We start from the raw sequence: 26,693 nt of genomic DNA on the forward strand, positions 1-26,693 counted from the left end.
CTTTTGCATTCATAAAGGCGAAATGGGAGCTTTGCAGTTGACATTTCCAGATTGAAAATACATAATCTGTCATTTCATACACTACATTGTTAAACTTGGACTCTTGGACTTGAGCCCTTCTGACTTGATTGGTTCTTTAATTGTCGTCGAAGTCTCTGTTGGTTATAGATTGTATATATATACTTTATAGCTCCGGCCAATATATTACGTGTTTGAATTACAGATATGCGTTCATGGCCGTTTATAGGCGTAACCTTTGTCTTCTGACTCAACGAGACAGACAGTAGGTATAGAATTTAGGAAGTTCAATTGTTGACTTATATGTCTTATATGATATGGGGACGCATTATAAAATAAAACTTTAAAACCACGATAGCCAGGCTAAGCTGTTTAAAGTCGTCTGTCGTAGATGGACAAGTCTTTCGCATTTTCTCAAAGGTTAGCTGGAAGAGATCCCTTTTAGGAATAAGTTCCCCTTTGTACATAACATTTTTATTTTTGTTTTGTCCGTTTTATGTAAACCTTGTTTATGTGCAATAAAGTGACATCCACATACATACATACAAGTATTTTGGAATAAAGTGGGGAGACACATGTACCTAAATGCGTGCAAGCGCTTGCGAATTTTAGGTTCTACATATGTAGCAACATAAATAGGTAATGATAAACTTTCTATATCTATACTAGGGAATATTTGTTACAAATATGACCTAAATAATATTAAACATGTAAAAGCTTCATGAACTAAGAATTCATCCTTATACTTCAATTTCAATCAGGACTTTCCCCAGAAGCAAAATGAATAAACCGGGCAAGTGCGAGTCGGACTCGCGCACGAAGGGTTCCGTACCATAATGCAAAAAAAAAAACGAAAAAAAAAAGCAAAAAAAAAACGGTCACCCATCCAAGTACTGACCACTCCCGACGTTGCTTAACTTTGGTCAAAAATCACCTTTGGTGTATGGGAGCCCCATTTAAATCTTTATTTTATTCTGTTTTTAGTATTTGTTGTTATAGCGGCAACAGAAATACATCATCTGTGAAAATTTCAACTGTCGAGCTATCACGGTTCGTGAGATACAGCCTGGTGACAGACGGACGGACGGACGGACGGACGGACGGACAGCGAAGTCTTAGTAATAGGGTCCCGTTTTACCCTTTGGGTACGGAACCCTAAAAAAATGTGCTTTAGAATTACCCACTTTTTACCGAACTCATTCAAAACCAATGTACCGAGTGGTAAGAGGTAGTTTACAGAATTCGAAGACAAATTGCCATTTAAACGCACAACCCAGCACACCCCAGTGCACTCGTACAATCCGCTACCGCACACATTCTATGAGAATATGTCTTTAATATGGCGGCGATATTAAAGGATACCTTCATATAGTTCATATAGACATACCTACAATATGTTAAAAAGTTAGACTTAGATATTAGACTAACTACGACGTTATTTGCTATATCATATTGTAACTATAGGGTATTTGACTACTAGTCAAATCAGTTTCTTTTTCGAACTGTCAAAACGAAATTTGCTACTATGGAATTTATATGAAACACTAGCATGTGACGTCACAATGAAATTACCTACTCTTTATAGTTTTATACAGGTTTTAAAATAGAAATTGTGTCTAGAAATAACTGCCGTCTACGTATCTCTATTAATCTTCTGGTGCTTTATTTCATGCATGGTATAAAATAATTTATTTTAAATACATTCAAATACCCTATTCAATACAGATACATGCTTAACCTAGGTGTCTAGAAGGTTCACTACTCGTCCTGACATGAAAATATGTACTGCAATTACCTACTTTCATAAAAAGTGTTTCATGAAACAACGCGAAGTGTTATACATATTATTGTTAGCCGTTTCTTTAGTTGTTGGCCCAACTATTTGTTCTAGAAGCAAAAAAGACGCGTTGCCCACTTTTTCCGACACCCAACTCTAGGGTACCCAAGCAACTACAGTTAAGGCCCCCATGCAGCCCGCTGCACTCCTAACATTTCAATCCCATACAATTGCACCCTGTCGAAGTGCTTTGAAACTCCAGCCACAATAGTGAGTCTATTGTCGCGATTTCCTGACTATTCTAAACAGGTCAGGTACCTGTATTTTTTTTAACGGTCAGGTATGTCCTTTCCCGGAATTTTGGTTGCAGTGCAGAAATTTCCAATTTTACCCTGCAAAGAATAAAAAGGACTTAAAGTTAAGGACCGTAAGGCTGTTAATCCTTTAATGCTTTTAGTTAATGGTGCAAGTACTCGGTCACGTTTGGACAGGGTAAAAGGTCCGCATAGGTAAAATTACAGTTTTTTATTACTGTAGCATTTCAATTGTCAACGTATTTGTATCGTTTAAACTCGTATAATTTAATTCTGTAGGCAAGCGTGTCTGAGTCATGTACGTGACAACAATATGATAAATTGATTTGCCATTTTTGACTCTACGAAAAGTACTTATCTAGGTACATATTAAAATTATTAAAAACTTGGAAATAAATCCGTATAATACTATGAAACGCAATAATATGAAAAATTGAGGTTTTGTGTAAACAACTTGCAGTCAAGTCAATATACATACATATATTATACTTATTCACGTGTAATTCTGGCCAAAAACACATTATCGTGTGTAGGACAATACGAGTAGATATACGAATACGAATATACGAGTAGGTAAGGTATGTATTTTTTACTTTTGAGTTTGTTATTACGAGTATTACGGAGTATGTTATTACCTTTTATAGATTTCAAACTTCCTAATATATGCTAGGCAAAGCTAGATCTATACTAAAGTAGATGAAAGTAAGATCAAAGTAGACCTGTAGTTGAAAGCAAATGTCTTAAGACCCATACAGATTACTTGTTATATATAGTTATTATTATAAAAGATTTGTCAAACAGGTAAGTGTACCTACCACAGCCCCGTACCTGCATAATCCCTGCCCTTAAATGACCACCTTCGCAAACGAGGGTTCTTTGTTTGAACAGACGACCTTGCAAACGTCCAAGTGAAGAGAAAAACACGGATTACTTTATCTGAAAGGAGAGAGCTTAACGATGGGCTGAAAGGTGCTAAAACAATAAGTTTAATGTTTATTTTATACCTAGTAGGTATATTTACAAAACTCCTATTAATGTTCACTCACGAATATGGCGATATCTGAGGTTATATATTACGATATGTTTAATATAAATAAATATGCGGGAACAATTTACACAAATCGACCTAGACTAAGTAAAGCTTGTATTGTGAGTATTGGGCGACAATATATTACATAAATACATAAATTACACAAATACATTAATAGATAAATTTATACATAAAAATATCCATATTAGGAAAAAATATACGTTCACACAAATAAAATGGCCTTATTAATTCGAACACGGGAACCTCTAGCTTAGTAAGGGGTCACTCTTTGAACATATTATGGGCTTTTATTTACTTGAAGATATCATAATGTTGTGTAGCGGTCAAAACAGTAGCAGCCATCATGTTTCAAAATACATAAATATTGTACATGCCTACAGCAAGATATACTTATACCTTATTCGTTGGGCAAACAAAGAAGCCCACAAGGTTGCCCACAGCGTCCACACCTGTCGTTATAATATAACAAGCATGACAACATTTCAGGAAGTGTTAAATGTTCTTTGAAAACACTGGAATGTATTACAGCATTAGTGTATATTTACTCGTATTTATGTGAAACCTGAGGCGGCATTTAGCAAATAATCTATTTTAGCTCACGGCGCATCTCACTCACACAAATATGTATACTTACCTAAAAGAATGAACGAAATCCACTGGACTTGATATCAACATGAGTTCAATTTGTATAAATCGATTCCACAAAAGTACAGGTGGGCCATAATTTTTGCACTTTTGAAACATTGACAGAAATTTTCATTTATCCTTTCTGACAACAATTATTATGTGTAACAACGTTCTTTTTGGTGTTGTCTGAGTTTTCTCTTCTATTTCTGCGACTGCGACATTCAAATAATAGTCACACCTGAACGAAGATATTCGAGTTAGTTTTAAACCATAGTTTGGAGCTTTTGGACTGTAATTGGGTGGTTTAACGGTACTTAATTATCTTGCCCTTAACTCTCAGAAACCTTAAAAAAACCTGAAATATATTTACGAACGCAAAGCCTATCTATTTAACGTGGCTTGCAAACAAAGCTAATCTTTAACTAGCCAAGCCCTAGGCCCTTTCGAAAAAACCCATTGTGATGTCTATCGCCATTTCTTTCAATGACCAACCGTCCCTTTGAACCCGCCGAAGGGTTACCTCGAAGGATTACCTTCACCCTTACCTGGTTTAAAAATAAAAGTAATTTTGTTGCAAAAAAACAGTCGCAGGTTCGGTTTTTTGTTTATGTTTAATTTGAGCCATTTCAGGTAGTGTAACGTAAATGAATATTTAGGATGGTCAGGGTTGATATTGCAAGAAGTAGTGGTATTGTGAGCAAGATTATAGCACCTTCAGCATGCTTACAATCCCTAATAATATTATAAATGGGAAAGTATCTTTGTCTTGTCTGAAAGAAAGAAAAAAAATAAAAATAAAAAATTTATGAAGTGTCCAAATTTTCTAAATTCGGTAGCGACCCCTTAAACGTAATTTAAAATTCAGAAAAAAATCCACATTTGTTTTTTAGCGGGTGAGACATATCGACGAAATAAGCAACATACACCCAAACACACAGTTACCTACTCGTAATGCAGCTTAAAAAGAATAGTAGTATCTTAATTTAATACCTACCTAGTAGAAAGTACCTTTGTACTTATAAAAATGTTAACAAATAGGTATACGAGTATATCTAAACTACTTTGTGTTTAGTATTCATATTATCAAAGGTGACCTTTTTTACTGAAAATAACGTTTGCCCTTCTGAATCGAATACCTACTTATTTCACACAAAGAATAATACTAGAAAACTGACAATATTACTCTAGATCTGCGGTCGGCAACCTGCGGCCCGCGGGCCGCATGCGGCTCGCGAAACTGTCACTTGCGGCCCGAGAGGCGCCTTGGCTATTTTGTATGTAATAGTGACAAACGACAATGTCTCATAAAGTCATAAATATTAACAAAGTACGGCCCGCGTCACCTCCGTTAACTACTATTGGCCCTTGGCTGCTAAAAGGTTGCCGACCGCTGCTCTAGATTAATAAAGTTAATATTTGAATACTGAAATTCATTATTAATAGGGTTTAGATACGGAAAAACGCTCTCAAGGTGGTTTTATTACATGTAAATAATCTCCAACGCATCAGAGCGTGAAAATAACCTAAGTGCAAAGTAAACTTCCATTTAACAGCCAGTATTATTTACATAATTTGAAACAGAAATGCTTATAATACTGTAAACAAGGTACAATAAATGTAAGTATAATTTTCATTCATTTCTTCGCTCACCCGACGGCGCGTACAAAAGACATCAACGGCATCAACGCACAATGCAGCGCCATAACATAATGTAATACCCCAGTCACACAAGTAAACAGTAATAAATGAAGGTAGTTTTGAATTGTTATGTCATATGTTATGTCATCCAGGTAGGTTAAACATTTTACCCTCTTATTCATAAAACTGTATGTTCCTGATTTACTTAAATTATGTTTTATCCCTTTCTTACTACATTAAGTTAAAATGACAGATAAAGACACGATTATTAGCTAATTGAGGATTGCAGCGCGTTTATGAATAAGGGGGTACCTAAGCATGCAACGCGTGTAAAATCTAAGGGATTTTAATTTAATCAAATATATCCAGTTTATAAAGTAATTTAAACAATGACGTTTAAGTAGATTTTCAAGACATATTAAGTCATTAAAGCTATAAAAATATACGTATATATAAGTGAATTTATAAAATAAATAGTATTTTGCTTTTAAATTATATTATCCTCCTGAAAAACGCGATTAACTATTAAATGAGAAAGTTAGCGATTTGTATTGACATACAAATATTTATTTGTAAATATGTATGTAAGTTTTGTCACAGTCTTCACAATTTCTGCATCCAGTTTAGATTAAGGCACAACCCACTGTAATTATTTAAATAAAACTCAATACACGATATTTTACACGACACAAACCTAACCTAACCGTTACCAAAAAACACAAATATTATTTTTATGACTTATGACAAATATTTTACTCACGATCATCGTCCTCGTCGTAATCGGAGAAGCACCGCTCCTCCTTCAAAGCCTCCTGATAGAACCTTTCCGACTTTATATACATTTTCATATACATATCATTAACACTCACAAAAACACACACTTTTCAAAAAAGTCACGCAATGGAATAGTCCGAATAGTAACGTAGGGGAAACCGGTGACGCAGTGGAACGTGCGCAGACGCGCGATCGGTACGGCTAGCGCTCGCGCACTGAAGTTATCAGACCTTTGACAAAAAACACAGGTAGTGGTAACGGGACGATTGTTTTTTTAAGGTTCGTTTGCAGGGCTCGTAATAAAATTGATGTGATTATTAAAAGTTTTAATAATAATTGTTGGATAATTAGAGTATTATACGATATTGTGTTTACTGTGTATTTAAGTTTTATTTGACTATGAACAGTACCTATAAATCAAAAGTAATGTAGTAACAATGGTTTATTCCCATTTGTTACCGCAGGGCACAGGTTGGGAATAGGTGCATTCAAAAAAATGTTGCATTCAGAAAATATAACATTTTGCATAAAAGCTCTATAAAGATTTATTTATGTACTTATTTATCTAATATCCATTAATAATATGTGTTAAAAATAAACCAACGAGAACACGAGTATGTCCATGTTTTTTTTAACAAAAACAACCGGAATTAACAGTTCCTTTATAGACCAAAAAGTCCAAATTTGCATACTCATTACTGCTTAAAAGCGTAAATACTTGTTAATCCGACTTGACATTTTTTGTACTAAAAACTAGTAAAAGTTGACAATCCAACTTTTGACACCCACTTTGTTAACCGCGCTAGTTCTTTACAGCCAGCGACGAATTTATCGCAACAAGTGTTCGAAATATATTCGACCGTATTGTCTAAGGCATAAAGAAGTGAATAACATTGTTTGTGTAATATATTTGTCGCCCGGTGTACTATTAGCATTAATTATAATTCCGTCGTGACCGGCTTCGGATTTATTTACTGTTTGGATAATAAATAACTTTGATATAATTATGGTGTTTTTTACAATTCATTTAGTATGATTAATTGTTTAAGGAATAAAAGGTCATGGATATGGTCTCTATTAACATAATACATAGTTATGTAAAACTCTTATTAAAATATTTTTTTCTGATGATACAAGAAGGTACCAAATACCAACACCCAAACTAATATATAAGGACGAATCTTTGGCCTCGTGTTAATATATTTAATAATTGTAATTCTTTAATAAAGAAACTAAACGTCTGCTATTGGTAAAAAAAAATTCAAGATAAATGGATAATAAATAGGGTACCTGCTTACATAATACAAGGTCCATGAATAAAAATGAAACAAAGTACCCAAACAAAATGAAACAGATACCTAAGTTTTAAAATAATAATCTATATATGTTAGTAGACTTTACCTATCGCAAGGGCTCATTGACCGAGTAGTTACAAATAAATGTAGTATCTACGTATCTAACCTAACCTAATTATCATAATATGTACACATATTTTTTATACGTATAACTTTAATCAAAATAATTTTCCTCAGTCGTAAATTCCCCGCACACTACGCATTATGCAAACAGGGTCACACGAAGATAATCACCATCAAACGACATTTATACATCACCATAAAAACTAACACAAATATTTTGACACCAACATGTTTATTACAAATGAACTCAAAATAATTATACGGTACATTCAACTTTTGTCAGTGTATTAAACAGCTGTCAAAATATGTAAAAATGTTTGGACCTCTCCAAATATTGTCAAATTCAGGGCCCATTAAAGTTTTACTGAGATTAATATCGAGAGAAGTCAAGCCGTACGCCACTCACGATGGCATGTGATCTTTTTTTAATCCATGTCACATTTTGAGAGGACGCGAGTTGCTGAGTTCGTTTTTAAAACTGGCAGGTTACTAAAGTTAAATAAACTACATAGTCATATAGGTACGTATGACAGGCATGTGACAATAATAACTAAAACAATTGACAGTATATTTTGAAAATACCGTGGATTTTATACTTTGAGTCGTTTTAGTTAGATATGAACATTGATCACACTAAACAGGAGGCACTACAGTACAGTATACGACTAGAGAGTCATTAGTTTTTTTTAAGTCGGCAATGAGTACGAGTCCTCCTGGAATTATGCGACCTTAGGCAGGTTAGTCTGTACTGTTACCTGATGGGTGGTCTACTTGTACATATACCTAAACAATTAAATATGATGGTATACAAATATTTCCGTAATTTGACATTGTAGAGAGAGGTAAAGCACAACGATTTACACTTTATTTTGTACTGTAACTTAATGTACAGTACACAATTGCTTACACTGTTCAGAGATTCGTTTAAACAAGCAACTTGACAACGACAGCGTTGTTGAGACCTAAGCCAGCACATATTATTCAAAGCAACACAATTGTTAGTTCATTTGAGAAATCCCGCGTACGCCCAATATGGTGCGTAGCGGCTATATTATAAAGTTGTATTGTCAGTGCTGGCGTAGTCAACGATTTAAAAACAGTAGTTCAGGTTGTGTCCTTTTGTAACATATATATTAATGTGAAATTGATACAAAAATGTAATAGACTGTACACACGATGTTAATCAACTTTCTTGTGATAAATGATTAACTTCGTGATAAATAATTAAGGTGTTCATATATTTTCTTGAAGCTCGAGAAGAACTAAATGACCGAAATGTTTTTTTTTTGTTCAGTAGACCAGAATTATTTAATGTATAGAATTTGCAAGATGCTTGAATATGTATTTTGGCGCCCCGCCGTTAATATTAGTTCGTAAGGCTAAGTAAACCTACCTTTATTTTTAAGATGCAAGTGTAAGTAACAACATTTCCGTGCCCTTTTACTTCATTTCCTGACAAATAAAAGTAGGTACCTAATGTAGGTATATAATTTTTTTTGCTTGAAATGAAGTAACAATTACGAACCTTACCACGCCACACTGTGTTGAACTCCTTTGACGTAACTCACGTAACCTAATCAATTCTTGTGTTTGTCATACTGCTGTAAAGGTTCTACTGTGCGCATACGCAGCGATTAGCATTGAGAAGGTCGGCGCGTGGGGTGCGTGCGCTAGGCGCGGTGGAATGCGCGTGACATTTCGACCAGGAAAAGGTCCGGTGCGTTTTTGGCATTCGGAGTGCATCGGGTAGAAAAAAAGCCGGTCAAGTGCGGGTCGGACTCGCCCACCGAGGGTTCCGTACTTTTTAGTATTTGTTGTTATAGCGGCAACAGAAATACATCATCTGTGAAAATTTCAACTGCCTAGCTATCACGGTTCATGAGATACAGCCTGGTGACAGACGGACGGACGGACGGACGGACGGATAGCGGAGTCTTAGTAAAAGGGTCCCGTTTTACCCTTTGGGTACGGAACCCTAAAAAAGGAAGAGTTGACAATAGTTACTGTAAGTTTTTACGTAGGTGGGTAAAACAGGTGGGTATGGTGTACAGTCTGTATCTTTAGGTATTTAAATAAAAGTAAACAAACAATTTGTACGTTTTCAGGTAGTTATAACATTTATTGGCTAACCAACCAAATACAAAACTGCTTGCATCAGTCACTGAATGACCTGACTACACTATTAACCTACATTATTTGGTCATGTAATGTTTTCATCTACCCTCAACTGGCTTAAGGAGCCATTCGAGGGTAGATTTTGTTAATATTATTTAAATACCTAAAGATACAGAGTATAGGTCAGGACACTTCTAAGCGGACAATTTTTAATCGTATTAGACAAAAGTAGTAGACTTCTAGAAATTGTTATGGTTCTTTAGGTAGGTAGTCCTTAAAATATACTACCTCCAAGAATCTACGTATTATTATTGGCCAGATTTTATTCCCTTCCAACAGTTTACTGCGATCTTGAGCACACCATCGGCATATACCATCAATTAATACTGCAAGACGTGATGAAAATTGATTGATTTGGGTAGGTATTGCTGAAAACAATTAGACATTTATCAAAAGTAACAAGCAATCATTAAAGTAGTCATCTTAGCACGTTAATAAGTTACACGAAAGTGTAGATGTGAGTAAATTAATATATTATACCAATAACACTTTCTTTCTTTTCAATTCTTGACTGTATTTGACATTTGACCATAGCAAAATGACTAACAGTTTGTAAAAAAGTTTAACGTAAACAATAGGTAAGTATGGGTCACACACAGCTGGGCAAGACCATCGTTGGGGATTTTCCCGACGACATATTTGAGTTCTTACTCCAAGAAAACCGTATAAATCTTGCAAACAAACAAAACAACCCATTTTTTTCCCAAACATTTTTTTCACTCAATCCTAAAGTCAACTTCAATTTTATCTCTAATGTCGTAACCCAGATGTGCGAGATTAAAAAAAAGAAATAGACATTTTATGATTGGATGAGTCATTCAAACCTTTACGATTTTAAGGGCCATAGTGGATGAATGCGGTTGCTTCATTCAAGGTAGTCATGTTGTTACCTAAAACAAATGAGATGAAAATGATTAGTAAGAGGATTAAAATAAGTTTTTGTCAAAAATTTCATTTTTGGTACAAGCTTTTATCGCTGACTGTACTTTTCTTACTACAGACAACTAATACTCATCGAGACAATTCTAAAAACCCCTAACACAATTAGGTTGCGTTGTTTCATCACAGAGTTCCCATGGCCACCTCCTGTCTCCATCATCAGATCAGTTCGACAGTACCATATTATTGTATTGTCATCAGAACTACATACAGCTGCCAATTTTCATGACGCTACGATCCTTGGAAGATGGTTAAATTAGTTACCTTAGTTTCCATTACAGTTAGTTACATACAGGTCGACCTAATAAAAGCTTGTTAAAAACAGTTTGATTCTTTAAAAGTGAGTTTAATTCATTTTACTGAAAAATTACAATAACTCTCCTTAAATATAACTCTGTTTAGCAATAAGACTGCTGATCCTGTTACCTCTACTTTTAAGTTTGTGATTTGTAGGTACCTACCGTTTTTTTTAGGTGTGCATAAGAGCATAGTTCTTGGAGTTGTGTTTGAAACTTTTATTTTATTTATGTTATTTTACACGCCTAGTTTAAAAAGTGTAAAAATTGTAAACAAACTCCATGTTTGTTTATGTAATTAAGGGTCCGACTCTACTAGTTAAAAAAATGTAACAAAAATCGCTCGCGGCGTGTAAAGTATATTTATACGTCTCACTGAGTGAGATTCAAAAGCCAATTTATGACACGATTACCGTTTCTAATGCAATTAGGTTTATGGGCCCGTAGTCATTCGAACGGTTAGCTCTAGATACTAATGATCGGAAATGGATATAAAACTTAATTAATTGATTGTAGGTCTGTTGTACACTTGTGCAAATAATTAACCCTAATACGATCGCGGTTAACTGATTTCCTACAATATACTTCGTTTTAAAACGATATTATTTTGAACTATAAACTGAAATAAATACTCGTAGTTATTAAGTGTATACCTTAATACCTACGAGTGATTGGAAAAGCAACCAAGGCCTCCAGTGTCAAGGACTGGGATCGAACCAGCGTCTTTTACATTCGCGGCAAACGCAAACATGTTATTTTCTCGGAATGGAATGTTATTTACTCCTCAAAGTTATGTAATGCAAGTTTCACTACATTTGCTATTCATCTTGGCGAATTACGACATATTTTCCAACATTAATCTAATAATAAATTCAATGATATAAATAATACTCGTAAAGTAAATACCATCTTTATAATACTTAGCATCGCTAAGTTACGATCAGGTTTGCCTAAGAATAAATGAATTTTAACGAAGAAGAAGAAATCCTCTCTGCGGCCCTGACCGCCAGCAGCTTGGGCCTTGCCCAGCTTGCCCCGTTGCTGCGGGCACCCTAGGTTAAGTTTTTTATAATGTGTTTATAGGTATGTATTTATTATTGTTTTGTAAGTGTTTTTATATTTTACTTTTATATTCATATTATAAAATGTCTTAACTTAAGAAGAAGAATAAATAAAGATGAATGAATTTATTAAAATATTACTGTACCTGACATTCATATTCATAGTAACATAGCGTGACCCGAGGTGTCCGTGTCACCTTTTGGATTTGACTTAGCGCAAAGACGTTTTTTTACGTAAATGCAAAGAGCATTTGACCTTATCATTTGTTTTTCTACAAAATTAAATGTCTTTTGGAAATATACGAAATTAAATATATTAAGAACTCACGTATTTTATGTCGAAAAACGCTCGACATGTTTCACTCCGTACCGAGGAGTGTCATCAGGAGCTTGCGTTGACGGTGACGGACCGGAGCAGACTCTTGACCGTGAAATGAAACATGTCGAGCGTTTTTCGACTTAAAATACGTGAGTGTCGTTCATAATATATTTAATATATCTGTGTCTCATGCGGAAGTTTTGTTATTAAAATACGAAATTGTTGTTTATTAATTTACTTAACTATTAAATATATATAGGAGTATGAAAATACTCCCTAAAGGGGCCCACTGATTAACAGTCCGCCGGACGATATCGGCCGGTCAGTTGTTCGGAACTGTCAAAATTTTGTTCTAACTGACAGGCCGATACCGTCCGGCGGACTGTTAATCAGTGGGCCCCTTAAGTCAATTAGACTGTTTCTTTTAGTAGTAATTGACCGTTTTTGCTCTGTATTTATTTGTAGTGACAGATTAACTCAAACTCTCATTTAACAAATAGGCCACAAAGGCACTATATTTTTTTTTAATTTGCCATGTCTAAGAAACCAATGCCTTTTATTTAAGCAAATAGGCAGTATATACCAATACATGTACGTACAGAATAAGACCGCTGCTAAATATTCAAGACGTCAATTATTTCTCCTACTTACCTCGTGTTACTGTCATTACTTAGCCAAAACGTAACGAATTAGCATATATTATGCATAATAGCATTATAGTGAGCGGATTTGCGCCATTATTGGCCAGATAAGCTAAAGGTCACAAACGAAGTGGACGCCGACCTTTAGTTCGGCAAAGTGCTTCCGTTTCGACACCGTGATATTTATGGACCCTGGTTAGGGTGAAGGGATTATGATAATAATAAATATATATTCTTTATTGCGCGACAATTGTTATAAAACAGTTTCAAAGGTCAACCAAGATCAAATAAAGAAAAAATAACAGTAGCAACAGTAAAACAAAAGAATTGGGGATACTCGTATTTTACTGAAACTTGTCTCTTCTTTTGAGGTTCACAATAAATAATATTCTATTAAATATATTAAGAACGGGTCTTAAATATATTAAGAACTAAACTTCCGTGAGAGACAGACATATTATTAAATATGTATATTAAGAACGGGTCACTCACATATTTTAAGTCGAAAACGCTCGACATGTTTCGGTAGGTACGGAGTGAAACATGTCGTTATTCTATTTCTCTACTATTATTTTCACGATGAATGTAGGTATTAGGGTAACATTTTTCTGGTGGTGTAGTATGTAGGTAAGTATATTTTGGTTGTATTATTGATTTCTGCAATTCTGCCGTGGCAGATGTATTTAGATTTATTTCTGTTGTAAGAACGGTCAGATACTCGTAGGTAGGCTAATGTAATATGTATTAATTTTTATATACCAATATATTTACCTTTATTCACAGACCAACCCCTAGGCGGTTTTCTGTGCCTTTATTGAAGACTACGCTCCGTTATAGGTATTAAAAATTATAGGTAAGGTGCGTGGGGATAATTTCGACTGCGGGGAAATTTCAACTAATCAAAATATCTTCCATGTTTTACATTATTAACTAGAGTCGCACACAACACACGCAACACATCTTTTTCTCTATCTGGACATATCGGGTGGAACAGAACGATGGACTTTTATGCAAACGGGGAATTGTTTAGGCTACGTACTTTATTTTTCACTTATTAATCACGTTAATATTTCTAACCGTTTTTGAGATACAGTTTTTTAAACATTAGTGCAAAAATCTGTATGTTTCAACCCTAGCAAGATAATTCTATAATATTACATGATATGTGTCAATTTAAAATGTAAATAACTGTGTAGGGTTGTCACTGATATAAAAATATTTAATTTTAATAATTTTGTTTTACTTTTTAATCCAGCTTTACCATTATAATAATTTGATTGTAGATCACTTAGATAACACTATCCTTTCAGCTCAGTCCCTAGAAATGTTTCACCCTGTATATGGCACTCAAGTTAATAATGAGAAGATATTTCGATTAGTTAAAAATTTCCCGCAGTCGAAATTGCCCCCCTGCACCTTAGATATATAAGGCCCACTTGCACCATTCCACCGACACGGGGTTAACCGATTAAACCTGGAGTTACCATGGTTACCAGTACAATTTGACACTAGGTTAAATGGTTTAACCGCTTAACCATGGGTTAGTGGGATGGTGCAAGTGGCCTTTAGACATTTAATTTAGAAATGGGTTAATAACTTGATGGAATCGTGTTAAATGTATATTAGAAAGATATTAGATTGTGCGAAAGATCCTATAATCAATTGACGGGTTTGTGCTATCTATTAGATATTTCATTAAGGCGTAAAATTACGTCCGCGTAAGCTATAATTAATGCGGTTATACGAGTACTTACCGACATTCAAAGTAGGTAAGTTAGATATTCGAGGTATAGGTTAGACATATGTACCTATATCGAGTTTTGTATGACCAAACGGGCTCTTGTAAATCTACAAAGTTTCAACCTTCTAATACAGAATAAAAACTCCAAAAACATTCTAATTAGGTATATTTGATAAAATACGGGACATAACCTTTGACCTTCTTTTTGTATTACACTGATTTAAATTTTCAAGTTTTTAAGTCAAGTAAGTAAGTTTTCCTAATCAGAAGAAATACCACTATTGAGCGCCAGGATGTATGAACTCACCATACTCTTTAGTGTCGAATTATTTTAACAAACGCGTCCACAGCAAGCGAAAACAATATTATCCGTTTAATTTTCCTAAAACACGCACAACACTAGCATGCTAACATACTTTTAGTTGACCATTAGTGGGCCTTATATCTTTGTAATAAGGTTTACGAATAGTTAAAAGTTTGGAGGATGATACGTGGGCGCGGGTCAGCAGGCCTTATTAGACGAGACGCGAACACGGCGCGCGCTGACACCGCGATGTGTATGATCTAAAAGGCCAATTCCTGTTTTAGTTATTAGATATGTTTCAAATGTAGTACTGATATGGAGCATTCCACGGGCTGTCCTGTACAAACGCATTTTATTTCATACACTACAACTTTTTCTTCGGCGTTTACAGCCGACGGTTGTTTTTTTTTATGCATATTTCTGATCTTTTGTCACAGAAAAAGAAACTCTTATATACCTACATATCTTCAAAAAATTCGGGTCGTTTTTACGGGACAAACGGTAAGTAGACAATTTCATGGAATGTGTTCTTCAACAAAAAATGACAATTTTGACACTTACAGATCAGTATCATATTGGAAACAGATCTAATAACTAAAACTCGCATTGGCATGTTAGTGTTTGTATTCTGCTAATCTTAGTAGAGGTGACACCGCCAGTGACCTTACGTGATTGAGCAGTGCGAATTGGATAAGTACCTACCTAATACATTTCTTAAACTTATATAAAGGTGCCTAGTTATTGAAGGGTAGCCAGTTATTGAAACCTTACATACTTATACTATAGTACATGACAAAATGTATAATGTTACAAGTTGTTAACAAATATTGCGGAATTGCGTTCCATACCATTGCAACGAGCACGTTTCCTTTAATGTTCTCGCCAACACACTCTGTGTCACCTTTCGACCCACGGCTCTGTGTCACATGACCTCAGGTTTCCTCAATAGGTACCGATTGTTTTGTTACCTTATTTTCAATTTACTGCTCTTTGGATAAACGTGGGTAACACTAAAAGTATTGAGTCATAAAAACTGTATTAATTTGGAAAGTATACACCGTGTTTTTATTGAATTCCGTTAACTTCGGGGTATGGTTAAGTACGTTTAAGAGAACTAAATGGCACAGTTAATTAAAAAAAAAACTTTTTGTTGTTTTTTTTTTGAAACAAATTAAGTTTATAAAGTAATTAAATGTAGCATATAGCGTTGTTCTAACACGGGCATTACATTTAACTCAACCAAACAATTGAAATCTGTGACATATCAATGTCATTTCGAACATCGATCGACCAAGATTGTACTTAAGTTTAGTAGCAAATGTATGAACTCATTCTAAACACTAATATCAATATGTAAACCGGCCCTAAGGCCAACACACACGTACACGCTTGTAGAAACCTTATAGGAAAAAAATAAATTATTGATTATCTCCGAAATGAAGTTAATTAGAGTATTGGTGTCTTTGAGAAAGTTACTTGATTTAAGCTCAGGAATGCACCCTTGAAATTAACGGAATTCAAAAAAAAAACACGGTGTATAAGTAACTAGCACTTTATTGTACGGAAGAGAGTAAGTATGTTATTAGGCAGGGATTCTTTTTGTAATTGGTCTGTTCACTCTTTCTGACGACGCTTACCTTCATTTTCTTAAGGATAGAATCTATTCGAAAAAAACATAGTCCATTTTTCATTATTCTCTTTTTGTATGTACATAGAGTTTTTATGACCTTAGTAGATCGTACTTATGCAAGAATCATGTCGAAGAAATGTTAAAAATTTTATTGTTCAATATGGTATCGTTTTGGGGCGTCCCATTCGTTTTTTGTCAAGTTCTTAAATTAGTCCTATTCTGCTTTCGTCACTCATTCTACATTGAAAGCCACCGACGATTGTGACGAATGTAGCATGAGTGACGAAAGCAGAATAGGACTAATTTAAGAACTTGACGAAAAACGAATGGGACGACTCAAGACGATACCGATGATATACTTACATAAGTACCTACTTACCTTATTATCTGGAAAATAATACAAATATATATTCATATTATTGTTGGTGACTCTGACAAAGTTTTTTTTTTAAATAAGGGGATATAATTGAACACGGATAAGTACTTCATTAATTGAATACCTATCGTAAAGTGAAGCAGTAGTGAATAAAATTTTTAGTTACATTATAATTATATTATATATTATTCAGTGAATATTTCAAGAATATTTATTTATTCACATCACCAAAATATTCAACGTCACTTTAACGAACCAGACAACATAACTGATTGGATAGCAAATTTAATCATACTAAAACGATTAACGCAAATAAAAAAACAAACTGGTTTTAACCTTATCGGTTCACATGACCTTTCAAAGTCAAGCGCAAGAGGTCAACCGAAAAGCTTATGTTGATTGCTGTGATGTGATTCACTGGTTGACGTCATAGTTGCACCAACTCTGTAACACATCGTTCTCTGCGTAAGTCTGGAGAACCAGTATAAATGTGGCCTGGATATTTCTAACAACTATGTGTAATCAGAGGTCACGCTTAACTAGTTACTAAGAGACGAGGTGCATCGTAAAATATGAAGAGAAGATCTCAGGGCAAATGTCACGCGCCCACGTGCTTACGCCTTGCAATATTAATTCAAAACTGAAATGATTCAAGTTAAAAAACAAAGATATTGTGATATGAATCTTACGTTACTAAAAATTAGGTATGAAATGGAAAAACACAATACGCGTTTTGACGTTCTATTTTGGAGATTAGCCTGAAACATCGTGTTGGGTTGAAAATGGAATTTTAACGGCTTCATACCAAAAATTTAGTCTTTGATCGCTATCATGTTTATAAAAACCGGACAAGTGCGAGTCGGACTCGCCCACCGAGGGTTCCGTACTTTTTAGTAACTATTAGTTGTTATAGCGGCAACAGAAATACATCATCTGTGAAAATTTCAACTGCCTAGCTATCACGGTTCATGAGATACAGCCTGGCGACCGACAGACGGACGGACGGGCAGTGGAGTCTTAGTAATGGGGTCCCGTTTTTACCCTTTGGGCATGGAACCCTAAAATCTTTGCCAGATATTTATGATTTTATAAGCGCATCTAAATTGTTAAATGCGATATTTGTTGGTTTTGATTGGTATTGTAAATAACAGGTCAGAGTTTAATGATAGCGTGGAATCGTAAATATTGTTTTAGGGCCCTTTAGTGATTGGGCACAGTTCATCATTTGATCGTCTAGGTACAGCTTAACAAATAAGTATGCTAACAAAATGAAGTTCACAGACATTTCTATGGCTATGTCAACTATGCGAGAAACTTCTAACCACTTGAATACATAAGTAGGAAAATAAGTTTCCATGCGGACTGAGGAAACAATACGGAAACAATAAATTCACTAAGTAACACAAAGCACTTGTGAACTTAATTACTTTCTCATAAAATCTGAGTAAGACGAAACCAGAAACACATCGCCGAAAGTCAATCGCCTGTCCATGATCACAAGGACATATTTACCGCATTTTTGAAAATAAATATTTGTATTGACAATATTATACCTAAAAGAACAAACTGCAGCATCAGCCTTAACAACAGTAGATACATAAAATAATATACTTACATGTACCACTTCTCAAGTAAATATTTAAGTCTAAAATTGAACGTAACTCGAAATGTCGATGTGATTATTACCGTCTTATATTCCAATTTAAAACGGGGCAAGTAGCTTTACCAAAAGCCTCAAGTCACGTTAAAGTGAATAAGGATAAATATACCCTTTGCTATCTCGAATGATCGCGGAAAAATCTTCGCACTAAAAAACGGAGCATGGCAACTGGATGGGTGTTCCGTATGAACTGTATTTTGTTAAAATATCAATACTGGTTAATATAAACGTTGATTGAGGGATAAATTGAAGTAAACACTCGGAAACGTTCGTATTTGTCATGCTACTTCAGTCAACGTCAGTACTTTTTGCAACGAGACTGACTGAAATAGCAAGACACGTTCGTACATTTTCGTGAAAATACGAAGGAAAATAATTATGCACTATATCTGTAAACGTTATTTAAATCAAATGACGTTCAAGTTGTCAGAAGTTCAAGAAGTGACAGATTAGAACGTATTAAATTTATTTTAATGGAATAATCGCTTGACATGTTTAGAAAATAAACACACCACAACACAAAACAAAACAAACACGAAAAAACAAACAGAAAATAAACAGGAGCGCCGTCTATAGTTAGTAAGCGCGCGACGTGTCTGTATATTATAATAAATAATGCTTTTTTGAGTAAATGTAGTCCTGGGTCCAAATGTTAAAGGCCAATATTTGTGTGACGCTGACGATCACGAATATTTTCTGTCTGTCTAAGTGCCACTTGCATCATCCCACTAACCCGGGTTAACCGGTTAAACCTGGAGTTACCATGGTTACCAGTACAATTTGACACTGGGTTAACGGTTTGACGGGTTAACTCCGGGTTAATGGGATGGTGTAAGTGGCTAAGTATTTAAGAAATGCAAGCAAGCGAGCAAAGCGGCAAGTTCCATTTGTCTTTAGAATGGCAATCCAAAGTTTTTTCGACACCAGCGCGGTACACTAAAAAGCAGTCTCGGAAATGCTTACATATACGCACCTTGACATTCGCATGTCAAATGTCAGGCGGGCGTTGAACTGCTCATTACAGATTGCCTGATCCTCGTTAAGGTGGCCTTCGGTAGCCCTGGGCGTTCACGTTTACCTGAATAACTTATATTTATGGGCGTGGGTGCTTTGTTCTTTTAGTTTTAGTGTTCAAAGACGTTTAATATTTTAAGATGGAGTGGAAAGACTATAAAAGGGTAAAGCGTGAGTAGGCCACCTAAATTTACTTTAATTTACTCGCACTCAATTTTTTTTAGAACGGTTTAAATTGACTTAAAGTTTAAAAAGTATTTCACCTGTATCTTTTATGTTTATTTCCTGGTATCACAAAAACAGTTGTTGACAATCTTATTTGAAAAATCCTTTAAAATATATTTCTTTCTAAAAGTACTTCACACTTCATACATTTATTATTAATTATTATGTCAGGATATGAAGATGGTATTCTGAAAAAACCCAGGAAAGTTTTCCAATAAATACTATAGACACACCTTTAGGGATTTAGGTAGGTATTTTTAATACAAAGTAGGTAACTTGTGAATTTTCGTCGGAGAACATTATTTGTAAAGGAATGAACTGATGAACATTGGACATCGCAAAATGATATCAGAACTTGCTTTGCTAAATGCATTTAAGTTACGTAATTGATAATGAAAATTATCGCATTCAAAGTCATTGGGAATCGGGATACATAATTACACAATTTACAGTATTATAATATGTTTAATTTTTAATCGAGGTTTCCGTAATCAATTTATTAGCTTTGAGGTGAGCATGTTTTTGCTCCTCTCTGCAATTCCAATGCAAAATGGCGTCTCTAAAGACCATTTTATTGTAACGACAACATAGACTATCTCACTCAGATTGATTATGAATAACATTATACGAAAACTCAAGGTCAAAAACGGGCGCTTTTAGATATACTTCGTGCACCAATACCGAAGAAGCGAAATGAGCCACTGCTAGGACCCTACGCCTCCGCGACGGGTGTCCGAAAGTATAGTGGACTCCCTCTTGCTTCATCAGTCCATGAATTCATGTGTTACTTGTAGAATAACTAGCATCCTAGATCTTTTCGGACTATATTTTTATAATATGTATCCTAGTTTTAAGGTATTTATGTATGGGCCACTAGTTGCCTGAAAGAAAAAAAATCATTTCATATAACAATCTACATTTATAATGTACGCTTTTTTAACATGGACACAACTGAAAAAAGCTATCGCACTTTCGTTTGTACTTACTAAATTATGAAGGATTGTGGTGCCCCAATGGAGGTGAGCGCAATCCGTGAGGAAAGCGAATAGTCTTACATGTTTCATCTAATAAGTAAGTGATCTGTAGTGTCACAGACTATTTTATAGTAGCGGGAAGCATTTAGTTGCGTAATTTGTGCGAACTTGCGGAGATTCCGACGGATATGGTTTATTAATTGAATTGGAGTTGTTTTACCGCTGTCCTTTGAATAATATTTTAACCAGTTGCATGTGTATTTTATGTTTGAAATGAATTACATATTTTCATTTATTACTTAATTTGTAACATGTTACAGCTTTACTCAACTAAAGTGTCTGAAAAGCTAACGGAAGAGCAATGTATGTGGGATATTTACCCAGTTATCACATCTACATTATTATTGCGCTTGCTAGTTTCAATAGAACTTCAAGTTATTTTGCTTTAATGTAATATACACATTAACATATACAATAATAATTGCATGTAGTTGTAGCAGTCGTCTGTGCAATGTTATAGTTTCAGAATCATTACATCAATGTTTTTTTAGATATAAACATCTAATTTGCTGCTTTAGAATTGATTTTGAACTCATGAAATGGGTTTTATTTGGATTCTAATTTTAATTACAGGTTAATTTAGGTAGTTATATTTTAGTTTCGTTTTATTATAAGTAATATACATTTGTTTAAATGAATAAAGCCAGTTTTCCACTCGAGGTGTTATGGGATTTCCGAAACTTACTCGTAGTTAGTAACACCTATGTAGCACAGCTATGCACAAATATAGCCTAGCTTAGCTTATCCCATTGTGCCTAGCTGATACAGAATAGGAAGCTCATTTCCATACCTGGCTCTATATTCCCTTGCCTTACCAATAACTTGCTTTAAAAACCAGTGTAAAGGGGCCCGCTGAGTAACAGTCCGCCGGACGGAATCGGCCTGTCAGTTAGAACAATAATTTGACAGCTCCGAACACCTGACAGGCCGATATCGTCCGGCGGACTGGTAATCAGTGGGCCCCTTAAATGTAGCCTTTCGATATCCATTTTACCTTTTGCGTCGAATGTTCCCTATTCTTTATTCAAACAAGTATACTTTATGACAGTCCTTTCTTCTTCTTTTGGTTGGGCTTAAATTAAAATATAACTGAAGATATTTTAGCGTTTTCCAAAAAAAATTTACATTTCATTCATGTCTTCAAAATATTGACTTCTTGGGCTCATTTTACTCAGAATCATTTGTACATTCAAGCCTCATACATGAAAAAATGTGTCCCAAAATGTTGTATGAAACAATATTTTTCCAGTGCGTCACGTTCGTACAAATAAAAAAAATCTTCATACAAAAATGTGACGATCTGGAAAGGAAATCTTGGGACACATTTTATCATGTATGAGGCGTGAATGTACAGATGATTCTGAGTAAAATGAGCCCAAGAAGTCAATATTTTGAAGACATGGATTAAATGTAAATTTTGGAAAACGCTCATTTACATATGTGTTTTAACGTATTTTTATTACTGAAGTGTAACATTTCTAATTAACTTAATGTGCAAAACTTTTTACAATACTTTACAAACAAATAATCATATAAAAATGAACTATCATAGGAACCATCACTCGATACGAGAGAGTAACATGATGAGACGGCCGTTTTCAGATTTAGGTATGTTAGGTATAAATTAAGTGTCTACGATAAAATACCTATAAATCTTCGATCATATTACAATTTTGCCGAGTTGGCTTGGTTCGACATTAACTTTTACTGGGTAACCGAGAGCTAGGCAAGCTTTAGGATATCAGTCGTGGCAAGGGAGTAGGCAAAGCTAAGTATCGGCTAAATCACATATTGTATGTAACGAAACAATTGAACAAATGTTCTTACACACAATGGCCGGCGAACGGGTGCCCCGGTTAGGGTTGTCACTTGTGAAATTAATGTTTGTGAAGACTTTATGGCAACAGGTTGTCTATTATACTGTTTACAATGGCTAAGTTATATCTTGAAGTTAAAGCTTATTGGTATCTTTAATAAGAAAGGTGATTGTTAATTAATTACATAATGTTTCACTAAAAACATATCTATCACTTGCTGTTAGAATGTCAACAAAGCAACACTAGAAAAGAACATGGTTTTTTGACTCTACAAAGAACACTATCAGATATTTGTTAAAAAAAGTGGAATCCTGTCTCCGCCAAAATATGTTTTATCATTTCCGTATTCCTTTTTGAAAATAAGGATTTAAAATTAGATTCTGCGGGTATGTAGATTTTAAGCAAAAAAGAAAGTTGTAAGTATCGTTTATAATAGGTATCTCAACAATCCGCTTTATTGGGAATAAACATTACTTAGTATAGCAGCATTAACCTGAAAATAACGGCAAAGTATTTTGGACAGCCCCTGCTCATACTAGGAAAAGTTACCTCCTGCAGGCTTCACCGGCCAGGGCGTAACCTCTACAGGGACACCAATGTACCTTTACCATGTGCGGTACACTTGATGCGCTCAAATATTTAAGACATCCCCCGAGAATCCTGCACATAGTTGGAACAGTTGCGTCCTGCAGTATTACAGGCCAGGGCGCAACTATGCAGGTGCACTAATTTATTAGGTGTGGTTCATCTGATGCACTCAAATAGTGAAGTCATGTTCTTGAAGATAATACCAAAGTATTTTGGACAGCCCCTGCTCATACTAGCAAGAGTTACGTCCTGCAGGCTCCACCGGCCAGGGCGTAACCTCTGCAGGCGCACTAATTTACTAGGTGCTGTACATTTGATGAACTCAAATAGTTAAGCCGGGACAACGCCAGGAATGAATGATCTAGAAATGAGAAAATAATTAATTCTTCTTTTGGTTTTCAAATGCACCGCCTACAATCTTTTCTGCTTTGCCTTAAGGTTGACTGGTAGAGAATGCCTCATGGCATTAAGTTCGCCGTTTGTACATTAAGTTGTTCTTTTATGCAATAAAGTTTAAATAAATAAATAAAATAATTAATTACACTGTCTTTAGTTGTGTGTTGAGACATTTTCGGGACACAGATTTACAGGAGATTTTACAGAGACAGGGATTTTAGTTGATACGTACAGTGCTCAAACTATTTAGGCAGCAAAACCTCAGATTTAGGAATTCATAAGCTCCAGATCTATTGACATATTAGCGTTGTTTGCAAACCGTACCGCATTGTTGTGCCATGTTACCTCACGCTGTTCCATGTTTGTTTATTGTGCGCGATTCGGCAATGTTTTGGCATCTCGAGACGTCCAGGCTCGCTTGGCTGTTTACAAATGTTCTCGTTCTGTGTTTACTTTTAGCTACATAGGGCTTGTTTAGCAAAAGTTGTAAGAGTCGGATTCTAACTTTGCCTGTCATCAATTATGTAAAATTTCTATGCGAAGCACCTGCTCATACTAGGAAGAAATATACGTCCTGCAGGCTTCACCGGCCAGGGCGTAACCTCTGCAGGATCACAAATTTACCACGTGCGGTACACTTGATGGGCTTAAATATTTAAGACATCCCCTGCACATAGTTGGAACAGTTGCGTCCTGCAGGAGTTCAGGACAGGGCGCAACTATGCAGGTACACTAATTTATTAGGTGTGGTAGATCTGATGCGAAAATGCAAAGTTTATAATGGCACTAATTTTTTGTCTTATTCAAGTTGGTGCGGAGTTAGGTTAGACGGGCTCTAATTTACACAGTTTTACGAAATTAAATTTGATGTTTAAGTTTAATCAATCCGTTTAAGAAATAAAGAGTAATGTAGACTTATTTTAATTATTTGTCGATCGAATAATAAAATGCGTCTAAACAAGTACAACATGTGGTCGCATATTCGCTGCAAAAATTGGCTATGTCAGTCACCTGAGAGCGCACTGCAGCGACGCTTTCAGCGGTAGAACGCAGTCGCTGTGGCCGAAATCGGCTAGGAGGAGATGATGATGATGATGTTGTAGTGAGGGACCGGCAGTGTATCTCGCGGGCGAGATATTGCTGTGCTGTGGCTACGGTATCAAATTATGTACTTCAATTTTTTTTCAAAAATTATCGAGACAAGAAACAGACCGACCCATAAGTGGATTGAACGGGTATAAATGCAGACACTGCATATGTATTACGCGGAAAAATAAACCCACCCACCGTGGTAGCAGTTTCGAGTGGTTTTTTACAACTTAAGTAAGCATTTCTCTTTTTACAAGGCAATTTGATCGTCATCACGTGTCGACACCATTATTACGTCTAATGATTTTATTGTCAATCGCGTAACAAGCAAATTGTCTGTATTGCGTAGCCGATACTTAGTTGCAGGTAAAAGTTAACTGCTTCAGAAAGGCTTAGAAAAACATATAATCACATAATTAGGTTTTTATTTAAGTAAGTGATAACTTGTCTTTTGAAGAAAAAAAGAAAGTGACGAAATCTGATGTGTAACACACATTTTCTAATTTAGATATGGAATATACGTATATCATAAAGTCAATGAAGTCATATTCTTTACTTTTATTAGTTAGTCTATATACTTATGCCTTTTTGAAACAACATACGAAGAGTCTTTGTGAATAAGGCTAGTTCTGACACTTCTTAGTTTGATATAAAATATACCCACAGATAACATAATCAGTACATCACAAAATCACAAACATAGAGTCTGTGCGGAAAGAGAAGAGTCGTGAAATGTAGGGGAACCCGTACTCTTCTCTTTCCGCACAGACCCTACATATTTGGACTAAAATATTTATATGTATACTATAAAACCTTGATGAAAAGAACTTAACGCACAGCGATTATTAATTTCATAGTAAACTTTTTTTTGTATACTAAAGGAATACCATAAGTATCATGACTATCAAGCTATTATAATTTAGACATATATGACCTTTTACACTTTTTAATAACTTCGAAGTATCCAAGCAGACGCCACGACAAAGCGACAAATCTGGCGCATAACTAAATACATTTAATAGCTCATGCAGTAACATGCCTTATTTCAATGACATTAATGTACCAAATAGAATGAGTTTTTAACATAGTTACTACATGTATCCTAAGCGCGAGATGTCTTTATTATTCTGCCCACGCGCACAGGCACGCATAACTTTATAGGACGAGACACTTGTTAAAGCATACGCATATCGTAACTTGACATATTTAAGCTCAGCTATTCTAGTTCGGTGTCAAACATATACAAGTATATGTACACATTTTCCTGATCGATTTCTTGTTACTGGACTTTTATACCGGGTGTGGCCTGTAACACGAGTAAATAATTAAAACATAGATTGTACTCCTCAAACGGTGATAATTTTGTTCGACAACTTTAAAAAAATATTAAGTCTTTAGACTTCCTATTTTTCATACAAAATAAATATTATCAATTCAATGGACGCCATTATCATTGTGATTGACGTTGCTTGTCACATTTTTTAAAGTCGCTGAACTAATGTTGGTCAGTATGAGGATTTCAGGCCACACCCGGTATGTGCTTTCAATTTAGATAGCACAGACAATGTTTGTTGGGCTAAACAAAATTAGTAAGTTTTCATTATAAAGAAAATACTATTTGCTATTATTTTCAAAATTACATACAACTATGGATGCAGCATATAATAGAATTTACAAAAATAAAACACACATAAAATTGATTGTTTAAAAACTTACTAAGTTATAGTATTCTTGCGCTAAGGGTAGAATGAAGTTTACCTGTAAACAAATA

At 35.0% G+C, this 26,693-nt stretch overlaps 1 protein-coding gene across 3 annotated transcripts in view; it reads right to left on the reverse strand.

Annotated features, from left to right (window-relative positions):
* LOC134796222 (polyhomeotic-like protein 2) overlaps positions 1-26,693 on the reverse strand; it is a 224,447-nt gene that overhangs the window by 99,149 nt on the left and 98,605 nt on the right. The window contains exon 1 of one of the 3 annotated variants that reach the window (XM_063768263.1): positions 6,186-6,347. The exons of the other annotated variants lie outside the window; for them this stretch is intronic. Within the exon in view, the coding sequence (XP_063624333.1) occupies positions 6,186-6,279 (94 nt within the window). The 5' untranslated portion in view covers positions 6,280-6,347. Of the gene's footprint in view, positions 1-6,185; positions 6,348-26,693 lie in introns of those variants that run through there. 3 annotated transcript variants of the gene reach the window in all.

Source organism: Cydia splendana, chromosome 13 (genome assembly GCF_910591565.1).
Source record: "Cydia splendana chromosome 13, ilCydSple1.2, whole genome shotgun sequence".
Lineage (NCBI taxonomy): Eukaryota > Metazoa > Arthropoda > Insecta > Lepidoptera > Tortricidae > Cydia > Cydia splendana.